The sequence below is a fragment of the Penicillium argentinense genome (genome assembly GCF_028826775.1).
Source record: "Penicillium argentinense strain IBT 30761 chromosome Unknown utg000006l_segment0_segment0, whole genome shotgun sequence".
Classification (NCBI taxonomy): Eukaryota; Fungi; Ascomycota; class Eurotiomycetes; order Eurotiales; family Aspergillaceae; genus Penicillium; species Penicillium argentinense.
The window spans coordinates 489,851-508,385 of NW_026622665.1; the positions used below are offsets into that span (position 1 = coordinate 489,851).

Here is an 18,535-nt window from a genome sequence, read left to right on the forward strand (position 1 = left end):
GCAAATGAGGAGCTCTGCTATCACTATATGACTGCTGGGTCATATGGCATAAGGCAGATGATTTGTGATTATGGTCGAGGTCTCCGGTGTAGAATAAAATGATAGAAGACTGTGTTGAGAGTCTTTCACATCCACAGGTTATTGGGAAATGGACGCCCATGTCAAAGGTTCGGTCTACTCGGTCAAGCCATATAGGGGGGCTGCACCTAAGAGAAATTAGTCGTAGAGGGATCCTATAATACCAAAGAAGATTTAAATAGTAATCAGTGAAGCCTTAGACCGGGATATGACAAGTGAAATCAAACTGAACATAAGCAGATACTTACTACCAGGCCTCTAGACATTCCAAATAGTGGCGGAGCGAGCGCCCAATGCATTGACTGAGATCTTAGACACCTAGCTTCCAATACCTTCCGACAATGCTGGAAAGAAGCCTTTTGCCAAGGACTCGTGCAGCAGGAGCAGTGAGTGATCAATTGCCCAAAGGAAGGGTTCCTGCGTTTCTGCAGTGAGGTGAGATTCTGTTCCATTCTTATATCCTTTCGTAAGTGTGAGGAATACTAACCCTTGAATTGCCCGAGGCGGAGAAGGAGGAGGTCCGATTCTCGCTCGAATCCTGGCCACGCGAGACCTCATGGTGGCATCCGAGTGGGCATATCCGGTCCGTTCGCGCCAGATGTTTCCAACCTGCGTCCACGACAGCCCTTGGTCTCTCAGTTGGAAGAGCAGATGGTCTTCCCATTCTGCCTCATCCCAGTTTCGAGGGTGAGGTCTCGGCCGGGAGTTTCGGTTGTTGGAGGCTACAGCAGGCTGGCCCACTGGCTGCAGAGGCCGCAGAGGCTGTTCGAGGTATCGAGGCTGCTCGGGATATTCGGTCCAGTCGGGATAAACTAGGTACTCGGAGTACTTGGGGCGTGTGTGCTGGCTCATAGTTAATCCTTGAGGTTGGGAGGGTTGGGTCGAGGAAGCCGAGGTCTCGAATCGAGGATGTCCAGCCTGAGCGTTTGGGCGAGGGCCTCGAGGATCCTCGGGGGAGACAGGTGGAAGCTAAATATTGGCCACAATATGTTGGCAACGGCAATGAAGGGCGAAAATATTGTTGGGGGGGGGGGGGGGGGGTTGTCAAACTTACTATCGGTCCTGCGATGGGCTTCACAGGAGGGTAGTCATAGTGTAACTCGGTGTCTGGGAAGGACGTAGCCCGGTTCTGGCCTTCGGCATGGCCGGGTTGACTGGCACCCCCCTGGGGACCGAAGTCCAAGATCGTATTATTTCGATTCATTCTGACGTTAATTTCAATCCTTGTGTGGAGGAATGGATGCAGCGAAGCAAAGAAGACAGGCGTGTGGTGAGGGCTGCTCGCTGAAAGAATAGAGCGCCGGGGAGGAAAGTTCCAGGAAAACGAGCGAAATAGAAAAGAGAAGAACGAGGGGTGCCCAGGAACGTGGAAGTAGTTAAGAGGGAAGAATTGGCGCACCTGGAGTAGTAGGATGTCCAGGGTGCCCGAGAGAAAGGACGTCGTGGAGTGGCGGCAGCCTTCTGTACGTACAGTTCATTCAAATTTTCCTTTCACTCGTTACTTTATGAGCAGCATTTTATCGCCTACCTCTATTTTATGGATACCTTACTTTATGAGAGAATAAACCTGGTCTTTCTTTCCCCTTCAGTGCTCTTGTAGCGGCCTTACTCGGTGGAAGTGAAAGCGGACGAATTTCCCGAGATCATTCTCAAGGGTCGCAGCCCTGCGTGCCATAAAAGAAATTTAGTAGCATCATTAAATCATCAGGTAATAGCCCAAACCTGGGAACATAAGAAGTCCAGGTGCCATGCTCGGCGCCATTATGGGAAATCGATAATTGCCATTCTCATTCCTATATCACATACTGGCAGGTCAAACCCGCGACCATCTCAGAATGAGGCCTAGGTTGATAGCATCCTTGCTCGTATAACGATTCTAGATCATTTATAATTAAATGTGATATTGAAAAAAAGCTCAATTCTTTTATGGGGACTTTAAATACTACTTTTTTTCCACTTATAATGAATTCTCATATGCAGAACTCATTTACTGTGAGGCCAGCTTTTGCTCGGCGATAACTCAAAAAGTAAGATCCAGCCCTTGCAATTGGTATTTGCAAGCGGATCTTGAATTTTTCTGTAGACAGTACACTGGCAGGGTGGTAGTTAAACATCCTGATTAGAGTACGTCGATACATAGGTCGAAGGACATGTTGCGCTTTGCTCACATATCCGACCACCTACCAGGTCATCTACCAGCTCATCAAGAGTAGAAGCATACTTACGACTTATACAGTCAGACGCCTCAGCCTGGAGTCTAGTGATTTTAGTCTATTTCAGCGATGGCTGCTTGATCGCAGGGGTGATCTATGGAAAAGACCGACGAAGGCTCATCCATATACTTGCCTATAGTTTGCGCTACTTTCACTGAGCTGGGAGAAAATGGTATGTTTTGGAGCGCATTAAGTGGACGTTGCGAAGTGCTTGGTATTGTCGAAAACGTCGAAGATTAGAGCTGTGATTATCAATCAAAGCTAAGGTAAGTTGTGGGTCGGTGTAGTTGAAGCTTAAATCCTGAACGGCATCAAACTGCCCGGAGCTAAATCAAACCGCGCAAACCTAGGGTCAGCAGCATGATAGATCAACGAACCCTGCCATAATCTCTCATAAAATCTGAAATAATCCTCACCCCCGTTTGTCGGTTTTGTCTCCACACATCCACCATCGTTGCGTAAGAGTTCATCATTTACAACGAACCAGGAAACAAACCAACCTAATTCTGCTTGGGAGGATCACCAAGCTTCCGCTGAATCTTGTAGTGACGGGTCGCAATACTCCCATCGCTATGGCGCAAACCGGTGTGCGCGCGCCAGATGGGTGCGAGCTGAGAAAACGTCATACCCGAGTCTCGGAGATTGAAGAGCAGCCTGTCCTCGTCAGAAGCTTCAGCCCAGCTGTCTGGCAGTCGCATAGATCGCGTACGCGCGTTTGTCGGGGCCGGACTGGAACTTCGGGGTCTGAGGTTCATGGTCAAGCTGCGGGTCGGCGAACGCTGCGGTGTTGTCGACGGAGTGGTTCGTCCCTGGGAAATGGCAGACTGCGGAAGGGGAGTCTGAGGAAGATCAGGTTCTGCTGGATCTGGGTCAGGGGGAAGGGAGGGCCGTTCTGAAGGTACTCGTGAGTGGTGACCAACAGGATCAGGAGGTAAGTGTCGACATCTAAACGAGTCGTACTTACCGGAGCACCAGCGATAGGAAGCACAGGCGGGTATTGAGTCACGAAGATATCGACCTTGTCGAGATCCTCGCCAGAGGAGAGGCTGAGATCGTCAGTGTCGGGTTGGGCGTCGCGAGTATTGGCCTGGGCGTCGTGAGTGTGGAGTTGAGCGTCGTGATTCTGCCCTTCTTCGAGCATTTGCTCGTAGGACTTCCAAAGAATAGGCGGATTAAGGTCGGCAGTGCTCTCACGCGCGCCGGATCGCTTTCTCTTAGGAGTCTTAGCCAGGTAGAGGGAATTCTTCTCCTTGTCATTTTTGTCTGAAGGAGAGGGGTCCGTGGTTTGGGCGTCCTGACTATGCTCTTGTTGAGGCTTGTCCAGGTTAAACGTCCAGTGAATGGGTTCACTATGAAATTGTCTGGCAATGTGCGCTCTCTCGGTGGCGCTTTTGGATTGGGCTTCCTTACCCAGCCAGAATATTTCCGGCCAGTCTATTTCTGGCCAGTCAAGAGGCGGAGGTGGGTTGGCGGTGCTTTCACGCGCGCCGGAGCGCTTCTGCTTAGGAGACTTTGGCGATGAGGCGGATATTTTCTCCCTGTCCTTCTCGCGTGCAGGAGAGGAGTCCATTGTGAGAAATCGCAGATCCAAGAAAACAATGGGCTATCGCGGCCGGGCGTTGAAGGGGTGTGGAAGGGAAATTTTCCAGTGGACGGAGAAAGTGAGTCGAAAAGAGGGACGCCGAGATCCTTCCTGCGGCCTTTTCCGGGCACTTCTCCCGGGGCGGGTTTACTATTGCTGAAAGTGAGAGATTGGAGGTGAGGAGTGAAAGACGGGTCCTGATTCTCTCCAGCTAGGCCATCAGGCAGATTCGACTAAGGAGACGCCAAAGCAACTTCCCCCACCCCCTTCCGATTTGGACTTACTTCAAATTGAAGCCCATTCTTGACGCAGACACTGAAGTCCAGCAGCTGACTCTCACTACACATGTGATTTTGCGGATTTCGACATCCCTCCCTGTTGGCCGACGAGTGAGTGTGAGATTGTCCCCGCTACCCCCAACTCTTCCTCAGATCAGTGTGAACATTTGGTCACCTAAATACTGGTTGAAGAACGACATAAGTGAGGTAATTGAGCCGAGCACTCATGTTTTCAATCCTCGGTCGAAAGACATTTGATTTAGTCTCTGACATCACTAAAAACATCAGGGCTATTAGTAGTATAATGAAAGAATTTACATTCATTCCCTTCCCCACCAACGAGTCAACTGAGCTCTAGCCACATCCTTCGTGGCAGCAATTCAGCTGATGTACAAACTTATACAGTCACCCGTCTACACTGAAGTCGTCCACGTCAAAATTCATCACCATTTTATTTGACCCTGCGTAGATACAACCATCCGCACCCAGCTTCCCTCCCTCAAACCTGGCTCGTCGCGGGGCCTTCTTCTTGTTTTGTTGCGTAGTGACCTGTAGATAAGACATTGTTTACTGCCCCGTACTTATGCAGGTAACGTAGTCCAAGGTTAGTGTCAGGTCACGTGGTATACGTGGTAGATGAGTACCACAGATATACAAGAGAACATGCGGGTATAGCAAAGCACCAGACTAGACAGTAAGAACAGGAAGACGTGCAATAATTACGCCTTACGAAGAGGAAACCGAGGATACGGGTCTGAGGCAAGTGCCAGCTACGGCAGAGTAAACCGAAATCCATCCATTGAATCAACTTAGGTATACTAACGCCACCCATCATAAATCGTAAAGCTACCCTAGCAAAGCGAGGGAAAATGTAACCAGAAAAAGCAGCCCCAACTAAAGCACACTCAACTCCCTCCTCCCAGCACTCCGCATACTCATGCCCGTACCCGTCCCAGTCCCCTGCCCACTCCACTCCGACGAAGAAGAATCACCCCTAGCACGGGAACCACTCGTACTCGTACTAGCCCCAATACTAATACCAGCAGTAGTAAGGGACTCGGTATCATCAAGCGATGGCGTACCGCCCACCATAACCGGTCGAATCTTAGCCCCGACAAAACCACGACGATCACGGCCTGTCCGTCCACGACCGAGCCAGTTATGCTTGAGCGCTTTACTGAGGATCTCGATGCGTCCTTGCGAAGCGTCGTCCGTTTGCACGCTGGCGAGGACACTGACGCACTGTAGCATGCGGCCGACTGTCTCGGTGATGACGTGCGATGTATCTGCCGAATTGGCGTGGTGGACGATTGTGGGTCTAGTTGGGGGTGAGATGGCGGAGAAGATCATGGGGTCGGGGTTGGAGGATGTATTTGAGGCTGCGCGGGAGCGGGAGTCGCTACTTGAAGGACGGGGAGGTTGGGGTTTGCATTTGTAGAAGCAAGAGCGCTGACCGAATCAGAGGAATAGCTGTCCGCAACTGTGCTGAGGAGGGTTGAGGATTGGGAATTGCAGCTTCCGAAACCTGCGTCAAGGGAGGCGGCTGTACCCGGACGGCCGCCTGTGCCGGTACTTTTCGCCGTGACGCTGAGCGTGGGGAAGCCGGCGTTGATGCTATCCAGGCTAAGGCGGGAGAAGATTGCTTTGAGGGATTCGTAGCGGTTGAGGATGATGCGGTCGCGAAAGGCCATGAGAACGAGATTGCGGACGTCGAGGCTACTTCCGTCTGGAAGGTCGCCCCAGAATTCGCGGGCTTCGCGGCCGGTCATGAGGGAGCCGGACCCTTTGAATTCGAGGTCAAGGGGGAGGAAAACGGCTTGGATGAAAGGGAGTATGGTGCCGAAAACGAGCATCCAGATCTGGACGAGGTGGGGGACGAGTTTTTCGTCTGGGACGCCAAAGAGGGAGCTGTAGTTGAGGGTGTTGAAGCCAGTCTCGAGCATTGCTTGGAGGTCTGTGATGATTGTTGTGGGGGCTCGTTTGTGGACGCAGTGCTGGAGGTGGACGAGGACGAGTTTGTTCAGGTCCTCGATGGCGATGCGGACGTCTTCGCCGTCGAAAATAACGAGCAGCTTTGCTTTGAGGAATTCCCAGGCGTCTTCGGGGGACATGTTGTTCAATCCGAAGCCCTGCAGGGTCTGGCGGAGAACTGCCTCGCCCAGCATGCCCGAGGTGCTATTCAGTGAGGAAGGAGCAGCGCCAGGCGTGGTACTCCCGGTCGAATTGGCCAGCCATTCTGCCTGCTCGGACTCGAGAATGGCCTCTTTCTCTTTCTCCTTCTCTTTCTTCTTCCGTCCGGCGTGAAGTAGATCCAGCCCGCTGACCGATTTCCCGAACGTAGCACTAGGGGTCGGCGAGGCTGTATTGGTAAATGAATAGAGCGATTGCGGAGCATTGGGGTCCGTCGGTTGAGAGTTACTCGACGCCGATGACAGAGGCAGGTTATAGTGATCATCCCCGCGGTCCTTCAACTTGAGCTTCTGACGGGACAAGAAATGATGCTTATGTTTGTCCTTGTCCTTTTCCTTTTCTTTATCCGGCGCGGCAGCCGGACGATCGGCCGGGACGACCGTACTGACCGACGCATTGGAGAGGTTATACATGGACGAGTTGTTAGACGGCAAATCGGCGAGGTTGGTCGTCGAGGCGCTGACCATCCGCGATAAGCCCGGGAGCTTAGACGGCGAGGGCAGACCCCGATCCTTGAACACATCCTTATCCCGACTGATTCCAATATGTTTCGGCTTAGAGAACAGTTTATTCTTCTTCTTTTGCTTCTCGGGCTGCGGTTCTGAGGGCTGTGAGCCAGCGCGTGGAAACACCACGTTGGCAGCGGTGGTCGCGACATTGCCGGCATTCGGCGGGGGCAACGAGGGCGGCTGATTGATTCTCAACGGCGCAGGCACAAGCGGCGGCGAGGCACTTCCACTGCGTCGCGAGGCGGTCCCATCATCCGGCGTGCTGAGAGGCGTGGGACGTCTGCTCTGCTGTTGCATGGCTGCCTGGGCGGCGATCCTGGACGCAGATACCGGGGGCATCTGCTCGGACGAGGCAGTGGGCAAGGAGGGCTCAAAGAAGCCCTGGGAGTGATGTCTCGAGCGATGTCGCTGCATTTCAGAAGATGGGCCTCGGCCAGATGGCCGGCGAGCGCCCGCGTCGGGCATTGGGCGAGGATGTTGAGGCGAAGTCGTGGTCGAGGCGGAGCGCGGATGGGGGGAGAAGTAGCCGGCGGGCGGCTGGCGGTCGATGGGCGTAATGGGTGCCGCCGACACAGTCGTCACGTTTGACGAGGCATCGCTACCGGACGAGTCGGGGCGGTGCAATTCCTCGTCAGAATCGTCGTCTTCGTCGTCGGAGGGCGGCCGGGCTTGAGGAGGGCGCGAGGGCGGAGCACGCCCGGGCGAGGAGGACTGGCGGACGTTGTTCATGGCGAGTCCATGTCGTTCGATACTCTTAAGCAGAATGTACTTGGGGTATACAACAATATAGCAGTATAGTATCTGAAGAAGTAGAGTTGAGTAGAGAGGATGAGATCGAGAGGCCAAACAAGCTGCCCCCTTCGGGTTTAGTCACGGCCGATCGCATCTTCGCTTCCCCACCGAATCTTCCTTCCACATTCCACTCTCTCAGATCCGCGCAGTCACCAGCTACACCAGACTGTCAACATGCCCACCCCCTCCAGGCCGTCTACGCCGCCCCCGACGCGGGCACCTCCTTCCAGCACGAGCTGCCCGTCGCAACCAACACCAGCCTCGCCGCAAAGCAAGCCCATCTGGCAGCCCTGCAAACGCTCGTCCCAAAACTGCAGGAGCAGATCAACGTCTACCTGACCGCGCGCATGGAAGAAGACAAGAAGGCACAAGGTGCCATTTCCGAAAAGGAAGCCGCGGAAGAAGAGAACTACGGTGAAGAAGTGGTGGAGGAAGATGCATGATGAATTTCATAATGAATCTACAAATGCGACTGGGTATCAAAAATCAAAAACCAACAACCCCAGGAATGCTGAATCTACGCCCGAGCGCTGGCGACACGATTGGCGCAGCCGAGATGGACGACGGTGTTGCTGGAGGTTGTTAGAGCTGTACTTGGAGAGATAGTGGGAGAGGGGTACGCACTCGGGGAATACATTGATCACACTACCACCCAACCGCTTGTGACAAACACCACAAATCCGCTCCTCGGTGACAGTGACATGGCGCGCACGCGTCCCGCCACCACGGACGCCGTCGCCGAGTGCAAGCTGGGCCTGCGTCTGCATGTCGCGGGACTTGCGGAGGTTAGCCACGATGCGGGCCTCGTTGAACACCGAGTTGGCGGCGCGCATGCGGCCCTTGAAATAGAACTCCAGTTCCTGTACCGGCAGGGCGGTGGGAATCAGTGACAGGGCGGAGTCGGCGGGGAGTCGCGACCCGTGTTTGGCGAGGACAGCGAGAGCAGGACCATGTTGGGGCTCGTAGCCGTGCGGAGGGGTCAGGTAGAGGGAGAGCAGGGTGAGGTAGATGGAGTCTTCTTCGTCTTGGCCTTCGGAGAGGTGGATGTAGTTGGAGTACCTAGTCGAGTCAGCATTTCACAATGGAACAGATACGATGGACCGGAAGGTCAACTCACTCTTCCGCCTTCTCATGGTCTTTCAGCTTGAAGACGTAGATCTCCAATACTTGACGGTGCTGTCCCATCTTGCCGAAGAGAATGGCCCTCGCCTCGTAGAAATCAGGATCATCGCGGTCCAGTCGGTCCAACGTCTTTGCGGGCGAGTACTGCTCGCTGTCTTTCAGAATAGCCAGGAACTTCTCCTTGTACGGGCTATTCTTGTCGGCGATGATATGGCTAAGGTACAGCATGACAAGACGCTGATGCAGATCGGGCGTCAGATCGTTCCACTCCTGAATGACATGCTCCAGATATCGAATGGCCAGATTCGAATCGACACCCTCCAAGAACGAAAGTACCCGTGGTCGCGGCAGAGTCTCTGCATTCTCCGTCTCCGCTAGGAATATCTCCATGCCCATCTCGGGCTGGGTGCGAAAAGGCCAGTCTGCGAATTCGAGTACCAGATCGATTTCATCCGGGGGTAGATTTTGCAGGTACCCCACCGTACGCGCAGGACCGCTCAGTAGTCCAGACTCCTCCTGGCCGAACCGGTGCAGTAGCTCCAGCGCCTGTCGATGTAGCTTCTTGCCATAGAGGAAGTCGATGAGATCATTGTATCGACCTGTTTCCTCCAGTCGTTCCATGACCACTTCCGGGTCACAGAAATTGGCGATTCGAAAGAGGGATCCTGCCAGCGAAGGCGTGGCGAACATGTGTGCCCGGAATAGAGTCGTGTCGACCAGTCGTGCTTTCTCACGGATTGCATCGAGGAATTCCGCCGGGGACGGGAAGTCCAGAAGCTTCAGCACGGAGTCACTAGCTTCATCCGTCGCCTCCGTAGGAGCAGGAAGCTTGAGAGTGCCGTCCGGTCCCAGGTACCGCTGGAATCGTCGGCGAACATCGGCCAGATATCCCTGCAGCTCGCGGACGGCCATTTTGAGCTCTTTATCGTTGTCCTTGTCATCGCCGCGGATACTGCTTGTATCACTGCCGTCCTCGGTCCTGCGAAGAAGAGATCGCACCGAGGGGGCGTATAATGACTGCCCAGCTGGGCGCTCAAACGAGCCATCTGATCCATTGGCTTTCGTGTCGGACCCATTCCCATTCTGATCGGGGTGCTCAGCTTGCGGGTCGGGAACTGGGACAGCAGAAAGGTCACCAGCGATTAGTCGAGGATAGAGACGAATGACAGTCTCAGGCGGCGCAGCAACCTCCGTGAACAGATCGAGCGAATTGCGATATTTATGCAAGGCGAACAAGCTCTGCGCTTTTTCGAGTTGTGCAGAACGAAGCCTGTTCGGCTTGTCTTTCAGCAGCGCATCCTCCAGCATACCAAGCAAACTAATCGCCTCGTCCAGATACCCCTTTTCCACCAGCGAGTCAATCTGCGTATCATAACTGAGCGCCTCCATCCGCCAGATCGTCCGATCACTCGCAACAAGGAACCCCTTGCCCGCATGGGCAAGACTGATATTCGGCTGGGGGATGTGCAGAATACTCGCAGCCGGTAACGGAATAGACTGAAGCAGCGAGAGCGTCTCAGGATTGCGCACTTCCAGCACCCCCTTCGAGGTATCATGCAACGCCAACAAGAACGGGTACGAATACCCAATTTCCACCGGCGCATGGCTCCAAGGAATCTGTCTGCGGCCCAGCGGCTGTCCCTCAACATCAATAAAATGCGTATTGATATCCTTCGCAAGCAGAATCTCCCCTTCAGCCAACCTTGTTGCCAGAGGCTTCGGCACCATCCCACCCATCCCAATATAACTCATACTTGCCGCACCAACACCAGTAAACCTGCCCGTCTCCTCCATACTCCCGGGGCCCGGCAACTCAGAGATCCCGCCCGACTCAACATCAATCATAACAAACGCCGAGCTCAACCCAACAACCATTCTCGTCGCATTCACCCAAGCAATCGTCTTAACAGCACTCACAAGACTCAACTCCGTAACTTCCTCCTCAAGCTCCATATCCCTCCAAACCCACATAAGCACCTTCCTCTTAACGGCAACAGCCAATCTCGACACAATAGCCGGAACATTGGTGTCGGGGTCATTAACAACATTCGACGTAATGGCAAAAACCGACGCCCCCTTCGTCTGGCTCAGCTGCTGAAGCAGCTCATACGATTGCGAATCATGAAGGCAGACATATCCACCAGACAACGAAACAAGCACCTTGGCCTCCTTCACGAGGGCCAGCTGCTCGATCTTGTACCGGGCGAATTTGTCCAGCTCGCGGAGGAGCTCGGTCTTGCTGTCGTCGGTGATGCGGTAGATGCGGAGGGTGCCGTTGTTCAGGCCAGCGAGGAGTCGGTCGCCGTAGGCGAGGACGGAGTCGATGCGCGATTTGTCGCGCGCTTTGAGCTCGACTAGTGGTCGCGCGGTGAAGGCGGACAACATCGCGCGCCTGGTGCAATCCGCTGCTCTGCGGCGATGCTGTTGTTCGTCTCCGCGTGAGCTGGAGCTCTGGTGACGTTTGCTGAGTCATGCAGCTTAGTATGCTCGAGTGTCGAGTGGACACCCGACTGGCCAATCACTGGTACGGAGTACTACTGTAGTAGAAGTGCAGGAGGGCGGCCTCGGTTTATCTTTTTTCAGGCGATGTTTATGGTAGCTGTGCTTGCTTTGATTTTCTTCCAAAATTCGAGATGAGATGTGGCTGAGAGGTTTGAGTATTTGTATGATTCAAGGGTTCTCTCCTCCGATCTCACCACGGCTTCCTTCGTTTCCTCGGCCGTGGGACCCTGGGCCCGAGAATGAAATAGCCCGATAAAGGCGACTTGCTTCAGCACTCGGTATTTCATATAGACTCTGTCTTTTCAGATCCTATGTTAGGGTATATTTTTTATGCAAATGAACCAGCTTTATCATAAACCACTGTTGATCTATATGGCCTCCTGCACAATGGTAGGCCTAGAATCGTCAGACGCAGTCAAAGCTGCACCACTTAGACAGCGTTGAATGCTGCCCACACCCCTACACAAATTGAAGTCTCCACAAGAATTTCTATATTACTGACAATACACAAAATTCGCACCCAGCGGAAGTAGTAAACATTCCTACTGACACTCGAGTTATCTACCTCTACCGAATATACAAGACCTGAATTTTGGTATAATCTCAAACAACCCTAACGCCAAATGATGCATCAATGCGCCTCCTTCTCCTTCCCATCAGCCGGGAACTCCTGATGCTTAGCCGAAGTACCCTTCCCCCTCCACGTCGAAACAGCCGGAATATCCGCCTTGAAGCGCTTCTCCTCCGTTCCATACGCGCGGGGGTAAGCTTGATTAGCGTGTGAAGAGGCACTTCCATCCAGGGACTCTGTTCCTGCGGCACGTTCATGAAATATGCATAGATACAGCGTAGGACAGCTTGGTGGGTGACGATGATCACGTTCTCGCTGCGCTCCAGCTCCATGATGATCGGTTCCAGACGGATGACGACGTCGCGGTAGGACTCGCCACCGCGGTAGCGGTAGTTGTATTTGTCGTCGTCGCGGGCTTTGAAGTCGTCAGGGTATTTCTCTGCGATTTGTTCGTAGGTGAGGCCGTCGCAGACGCCAGAGTCGAGTTCATCGAGGGCTTTCCATTCTAGCTTTTCAAAGCCTGTTTCAGATTTCAGGTGGCGGGCTGTCTGGATAGTGCGTTTCAGGGTCGAGGTCCAGATGACGATCTTTGTGTTTGGGGGAATTCCGGATTTGCGCATTAGATCGGGGAGGGCGCGGGCGTAGGCCTCGCCGCGCTCGGAGATGTTGGAGTCTCCGCCGATCTTTCCGGTTAGGTTGTACTCGGATTCACCGTGCTGGGGTGGTCAGTATGGTTTGCGCATATTCAATTATTATCTGCGACTTACTCGTGACAGCCAGATGGAGCGGGGCTTGATGTGCAGGTTCTGGATGTAGTACACCAAGCGACTGGACAGATAATCCTTGATCTGGTTGATAATGACCGTCGAGCCCACGTTGATGAGCTTGACGTAGGGATAGTTCTTTTCATTGTCGTCGATGGTCTCGTACGCCTTCTCGTAGTTGCGGATACGCTTGCGGAAGTCGAGAGCAGCGAGCTCCGGGTCCTGACCCTTGTAGTCTGGGGAGGTAGTCTTGACCTCGAGAATGTTGGTCATGATGAGATCCTCATCGTCACAGATCGACTCGACAAAGAGGGTCTCGATATCGGCGTCCCGGCACTTCTCGTAGATCCACTTCCGGCGCTCCCTGGTAGAATTGGTCGCATCGAGGATAGCCACGACGCCCTTTTTCGTCGGATCATGGAACCAATTGATCATATCACTCACAGCCGACTCCGCCGCTGCTCGGCGCATCCGCTCGCCCTCCTCATTATGCGGGTCGAAGAAGGTCGCCTGGGGCTGGGGGGTGTTGCTGCGACGGTAGGTGCCTACATTGAAGACTTTGGCGGGGATGCCGACCCAGGCGAGGTACCGCATTGCTGGCGAGACATCGTCAGTACCTTATCACATCACACCTCAATCAGAAGTGAGCTTGACTTACCCTTCCCGGCAATGAGACTCTTGCCGCGGGCCGGCAGGCCCACCATCACAACGCAGATTTTGGAATCATCGGACTGTACAGCATCGAGGTTAAAAATATGCATTTTGATGCAGCGATGGAGATAGCATCTTGGGAGACAATGGGGTTCAGATCGTTCCGGCATGGAGCAAAACATGAAGAGACGCGATCGGCTCGGCTCAACTAGGAGCGCGGTCACACGCCCTCGGCGCCACGAAGTCGACGGGAATAGGACGACTCGTTGCGTCAATGCAGATACGAGAAGTGCCCTGTCGCCCATCTATCCTTCGCCCGGTCGTTGTTCGCTGCTCGCCGCCCCAAGGCAGTCCCACCTCGTCACCCCGCAGGGAGCGCGGGACCGAGGCTCCAAGGAGGGGTAGGGATCCCCGCGATCGATCGCCCATGAATTGTGCCATGCCGAGAAGACCAGACAGAATGAAGGAGAAACTCACACTCGCGACAAAGACCTTGTGCTGCTCCTGGCTCCGAATGACACTGCTCGACATGCTGGCGACGTGGAGAGAATCGCGGGAGAAGTAGGAACGACAATCCCGAGAGAAAGAGGCAGATCACGCCAGCATAGAAGACCCTCACAAGGCAGGCACGTGGGGGCTGCAAGACCGTACAGTAGGAGCCTGAGGGAATGTGCTGCTCCTGTAGTCGTACCTCGCAGGAATAGTCAAGCAGGACAGACAGGTAGGATGATTCGCAGGAGCGCAAGTTGGCCGTGGCAATGCGGTGTGCACGGCTCCACTTCACGTCATCCCGCCAGACAACCCCATCCTCAACGCATCTTGATTTCATTCTTTACAACTTGATAAGATACAAAGATCGTGTCTCAGTCTGCCTGGTTATTCTACTTCTCCTCCCGACGATTGCACCGCCGCACCCGTAGAGCTCCTCCCCACGGCCCCATCTTCTCATGCAGACTGTCCATCGCCCGCTCGGCCGCCTCCACACTCACCAGATCCACAAACAGATAATAGTGCTCGCCGGGCTCAAAGCGCTTGGCCGGGTGGGGGGTAAACAGCTTGCTAATCTCCTCACTGGAACAAAGCAGTCAGACATCACAATGGTTCAGAACAAAGGAACCGGAGTGTGGCGCAACAGACACCTGGAAGTGGAGACATACACTTGAAACCCTTCAAAGAAAGTCCGAATATTGCTCTTAACAGCATCCTGATCCGTCAATCGAGGCAAGCCACCCACATATACCCTCCGACTCGAGTCACTGTGTGTCTTTGCGAAGCTAGGCTGCGTCTGACGTCGCCACTGGTCCAACCGGGGCTCAAGGGACCCCGAGACCGTCGAGGACGCCGACTTCTGCACACCCGGCTTAATCTTCACGGGTCGACCCATTAAGTCGCGGCCGTCGAGCTCGAACATCGCACGCGCAGCCTGCTCTTTCGTCTGCACGTCAACAAAGCAGTAGGACGGATTCCGGCCGGTAAAGGGATCAATGGCGATATCGATGCGCTCGCTATCAAGGGTCAAAGTGTTCAGTCGGGACCTGATCTCATGGCATATCATCACGGGGAATCTCCAAAACAAAGATCATTGCCTCGCAAAGATCAAGGTCAAGTGGAAATAGTGTAGAGAGCGTACATGGGAAACTCGGCCGCCCTGAACAGCGCCTCCACATCCGCCGACTTAGCTGTGTACGGCATATTGCCCACATACAACCGGCGGCCCTCGGAGATGGCCTGCGGCGCATGTGGTCCTGGTCGAGCAAATGCCGTGCGTGAGGTATTGGTCTGAGGCGAGGGAGAGGTCGGGACTGCGTCGGGGCTTTTCTCGGCTTTCATACGCCAGTTCGGGGAATCTAAGGCGCGACCGGTTGTGCGGACGTTCTGGAAGGGCGATTGAGGTGCTGCAGACAGAGTGTTAGCACTTTCTCGTCTCTCTCGCAGTGGTATTCGCATGTAGACGCGCCTTGTTCCTCACGTTTCGGGCTGACGACCTCTGCCATATCTGGGCACGTCAGTACCAATGACCCAAAATGAGTGGCAATAACAAAACTCACTGAATTTTCAGCGTCGTTCACTGCTTCGAGGCTGCTACGAAATCAGTCTAGCAATTGGCAAAGTACATGACTCGAACCATTTTCTCTATTTGCGGGTGCAAACAATGCAAACCACGACTCCACCGCACCTATTTAGTCTCGCCGGTCGCCGCAAATTTTCCTTCCTCATCAAACAGCTTCCGGACAGCTTTGCCCAGCACTCTCTGCTGGACTGTCCACTGCCGGGGCATTTCTGATATCCATTTTGAATCAGGATGTCCCGGCCCAGCCTCAATTGGTAAGTGCCAATGGCTATCCCCTCGCTCATATGATGAAGCAACATTTCCACACAGACCTGTTCTGAACTCCATTGCGGATAAGAAATTTTGCACTATCTCTGATAGAGCTTTGCGATACTTCATTCCTCAAAAGGTTTTCTGCGATAGCATGTCGCTAACGCGTCCAAGACTACTCCAGGTCCATTCACAACGACTCAAACCCAACCGTCCATGTCGCGGTCAGTCCGGTCGCCCTGGCAATATTATGCAACCGCAGTCGAGGTAACCAGAGACAGAACCTCAAGTGCAGTTCTGTCTTTCGCTCCCTCGACTGCTACTAATCTAAAGGGTAAGTTCGAGTCATTTTTTGCGCCCGCGCTCTTATGATGAAGCAACTATTTCACACAGACCTGTTCTGAATTTCTTTGAGGATAAAAAATTGTCCAACTGCTATCTGATAGAGCTTTCTTCTGCATTTATTTCTTGTGCTGTGTTGTGGTGGCATATCGCTGACCTATTTAAGATTCACAGGTTTATTTTTTACTCGAATCATTCTATCTCGAATAATATTAGAATATATCTGGAATATATTATCTACAAGCTGAATTTTCGTCCCCTTGTCCACGTAAATTGGTGTTAGAGCCTAGCGCCTTCGTCACCGAACAACATCCTGCACCTCTTTTTTAGATATTGGAACTAGAAATTAACCACGGTAGGGCTTCAGAGATCGCAAACACGAAACGGATCAAGCCAGAATCTTCTGGATGACGAGGAGCATGGCCACCGAAATGACTCGAGTGACATGTCCAAAGTTGAGCACAGTGGCATTTTATGAAGCACAGTAGTAAATAGATTGAACTATACTAATATTACAAATTCTTCTGTTGCTTTGATTGAAGAGAATACACGTGGATTGACATTCCTCCACCAGCAGTTCCCGAGTGACTTTTATGTCTCTACCATTTACGTGCAAATGACGCATCACTCATCCAGGCACCCCTACTAGTAAATTCGACCTTCTACGAAAATAGGTCATCCCCTAGAACAAACTGAAATGATCCACAACCCGCCCGGGAAAAACTAATTACGTGTATACGGAATACCGCAACAACCAGGAGTCTCGGTAGGAGTAGGCGGCCAGAAAGGGCGCTTTGCTGTCCGTGTTGCGTAAATTAACCTGTGTTCCAGTTAGTTCATCCAATAGGATCGAAATCCTTTGGCACTCAGGTGGGTAGGATGGAGCCCACCGCAGAGTTATTTATCTAGTACTCAGGAACAACATCACTGCCCCAGTGTGGAAAGTAGCGGTGAAGGACTGCTATCAGCGAAATGAATTAAGAATTATTTCTACCCCCCGAAGATCGCTATTCAAAAAGACACCACTCGTGTTCTAGCGCGGTCACCCCGGCGGATAGGTTCCTCTGTTTCGTGATGCGGTGAATTACACAAGACACAAGTTCTTCCACCCCGATCTCTTTTGATAACTTATCATCCACATACACTTTCAGTTTCGGAAAGTTGCAATCCGGACGTATTCACGTGGTGGATGTACTAGTGGATTGGAGAGGGAAGTGGCATTTTTGACCTTGAATTTGTTGGCTGGATGGCTGCGTGAAATCGGGTAGTATATCTGCGATAGGCTGGTTCGTTAAGTGCGAGTAATTGTCAAGCATGTCTCGACAATGCTTTGACATCTGGTAGAAAAATCGAAGTATTCTTCGCAGTTTTAGATCTGGCTTGTTGAATGTCATCTTCGCGAATATCACAAAACCCGGAATCAATTGCCCTAGCCACAACAGTCCCAGGTCACTCTTTTTTCGAGATCATAGAAGAAGAGGATCATAAATTCTAGTGATTTGGACAATCGGGGCACGAAGATCTTGGCCTTGCCGAAGTATAAGATTTTTTTTGGAATGCCAGGATGAGTAGGTCTGCCCAGCCACTGCTGATGTCGGCCTTTATACGGACTGAAAAAGGCAGCCACTTAATACGTCATTTCTGCCAACAGCCTGCGTCTCGAGACTGCCTCCACAATTCACCAAGGTATGAGTCCCCGGCCTAATCATCGCCTGACCCGATTATCTCACTGTCCAAGTCACTCCACTCGCTCGAAAAGATCTTTCCACCCTATCAGCACTTCCGCTGCTCGTCTTTGTTGGTACACCGTTACCTCTGCTTAGACTGCGGCTGTGGTTAGCAAAGTGCTAACCGCACGAGAGCCGCGGTTAACCATCGGGGCTGCAAATACTGCAAACTTGGCCAAATGGAGTTAAACCCGTGACCTCTCCGTGACTACATAAATTGTGCAGTTTTAGACTGTATTTTCGAGTATTTTTGAGTATTTACTAGGTAATTACTTTCTTGAAGATACAGGTTTTGAAGCACTTTCACACTGGTGCCGCCGTCATGCGGTTCATATTAAACTTTCATGAAGTGGTAAAAAAAAACAATGTAAGACTTAGAAATATTTACATCGATGCTTCAGAATCCCAGATAGCACAGGGTCACACTGCTCCCCCAGGTCCCTCCTACACTGGCTGCTGACGCTTGAGAGCTGGATAAAAACAGTATGTTGGGCGGCCGGGCCTCATATTTCACCCACCTCAATTGGTGTGAGAGCCAGAATCTGGCGGCTTAGGTCTCGGATCCGGTTTTCGAGAAGGGTACGTAGGGTAACCTAGTTAAGAGAACATGAGTGAGCAGAGAGATCAGGTAGAGAGGGTGGAACTTGGAAGAGCGTACCCATTCTGAGAGTTGGGCAGTGCTCTTCGCAGTCTCATGGCCATTGAAATGCTCCATCAGGGAGCTCGAGATAGTGTGCAGGGCGCTCCGGTACACATCACGCTGCTGTGTAAGGTCGTTGAGCCTCTGGGTGGCTGCCGCAGGAGATGATGGTTCAGACATATTTAATGTAGGAGTGAATGTAGTAGAGAGAGAGAGGAGAAGGAGAACGTTAGTGAAGTAGAGGTATATATAGA

At 52.7% G+C, this 18,535-nt stretch overlaps 9 protein-coding genes across 9 annotated transcripts; 1 reads left to right on the forward strand and 8 right to left on the reverse strand.

The window, feature by feature from the left end:
- Positions 1–396: 396 nt before the first annotated feature.
- N7532_007311 (uncharacterized protein) lies at positions 397–1,282 on the reverse strand (the record flags this gene model as incomplete). The annotated part of the gene is made up of 2 exons (XM_056619804.1): positions 397–1,047; positions 1,133–1,282. 2 exons carry the CDS (start codon positions 1,280–1,282, stop codon positions 397–399), a joined length of 801 nt encoding a protein of 266 aa, XP_056473170.1.
- Positions 1,283–3,048: 1,766 nt separating this feature from the next.
- On the reverse strand, positions 3,049–3,861 carry N7532_007312 (uncharacterized protein; the record flags this gene model as incomplete). The annotated part of the gene is made up of 1 exon (XM_056619805.1): positions 3,049–3,861. The coding sequence occupies one exon, from the start codon at positions 3,859–3,861 to the stop codon at positions 3,049–3,051; it is 813 nt and encodes a 270-aa protein (XP_056473171.1).
- A 1,636-nt stretch (positions 3,862–5,497) lies between these two features.
- N7532_007313 (uncharacterized protein) lies at positions 5,498–7,579 on the reverse strand (the record flags this gene model as incomplete). The annotated part of the gene is made up of 1 exon (XM_056619806.1): positions 5,498–7,579. The coding sequence occupies one exon, from the start codon at positions 7,577–7,579 to the stop codon at positions 5,498–5,500; it is 2,082 nt and encodes a 693-aa protein (XP_056473172.1).
- A 99-nt stretch (positions 7,580–7,678) lies between these two features.
- N7532_007314 (uncharacterized protein) lies at positions 7,679–8,085 on the forward strand (the record flags this gene model as incomplete). Its single annotated transcript, XM_056619807.1, has 2 exons — positions 7,679–7,714; positions 7,792–8,085. 2 exons carry the CDS (start codon positions 7,679–7,681, stop codon positions 8,083–8,085), a joined length of 330 nt encoding a protein of 109 aa, XP_056473173.1.
- A 74-nt stretch (positions 8,086–8,159) lies between these two features.
- N7532_007315 (putative vacuolar morphogenesis protein AvaB) lies at positions 8,160–11,149 on the reverse strand (the record flags this gene model as incomplete). The annotated part of the gene is made up of 3 exons (XM_056619808.1): positions 8,160–8,214; positions 8,267–8,701; positions 8,760–11,149. 3 exons carry the CDS (start codon positions 11,147–11,149, stop codon positions 8,160–8,162), a joined length of 2,880 nt encoding a protein of 959 aa, XP_056473174.1.
- A 748-nt stretch (positions 11,150–11,897) lies between these two features.
- On the reverse strand, positions 11,898–13,362 carry N7532_007316 (bifunctional nucleoside/nucleotide kinase/histidine phosphatase family protein; the record flags this gene model as incomplete). Its single annotated transcript, XM_056619809.1, has 4 exons — positions 11,898–12,034; positions 12,073–12,553; positions 12,605–13,197; positions 13,260–13,362. The coding sequence occupies 4 exons, from the start codon at positions 13,360–13,362 to the stop codon at positions 11,898–11,900; spliced, it is 1,314 nt and encodes a 437-aa protein (XP_056473175.1).
- Positions 13,363–13,456: 94 nt separating this feature from the next.
- N7532_007317 (uncharacterized protein) lies at positions 13,457–13,783 on the reverse strand (the record flags this gene model as incomplete). Its single annotated transcript, XM_056619810.1, has 1 exon — positions 13,457–13,783. One exon carries the CDS (start codon positions 13,781–13,783, stop codon positions 13,457–13,459), a length of 327 nt encoding a protein of 108 aa, XP_056473176.1.
- A 350-nt stretch (positions 13,784–14,133) lies between these two features.
- Positions 14,134–15,246, reverse strand: N7532_007318 (RNA-binding protein; the record flags this gene model as incomplete). The annotated part of the gene is made up of 4 exons (XM_056619811.1): positions 14,134–14,323; positions 14,410–14,757; positions 14,883–15,147; positions 15,222–15,246. The coding sequence occupies 4 exons, from the start codon at positions 15,244–15,246 to the stop codon at positions 14,134–14,136; spliced, it is 828 nt and encodes a 275-aa protein (XP_056473177.1).
- Positions 15,247–18,144: 2,898 nt separating this feature from the next.
- N7532_007319 (uncharacterized protein) lies at positions 18,145–18,461 on the reverse strand (the record flags this gene model as incomplete). Its single annotated transcript, XM_056619812.1, has 2 exons — positions 18,145–18,234; positions 18,300–18,461. The coding sequence occupies 2 exons, from the start codon at positions 18,459–18,461 to the stop codon at positions 18,145–18,147; spliced, it is 252 nt and encodes an 83-aa protein (XP_056473178.1).
- Positions 18,462–18,535: the final 74 nt, after the last annotated feature.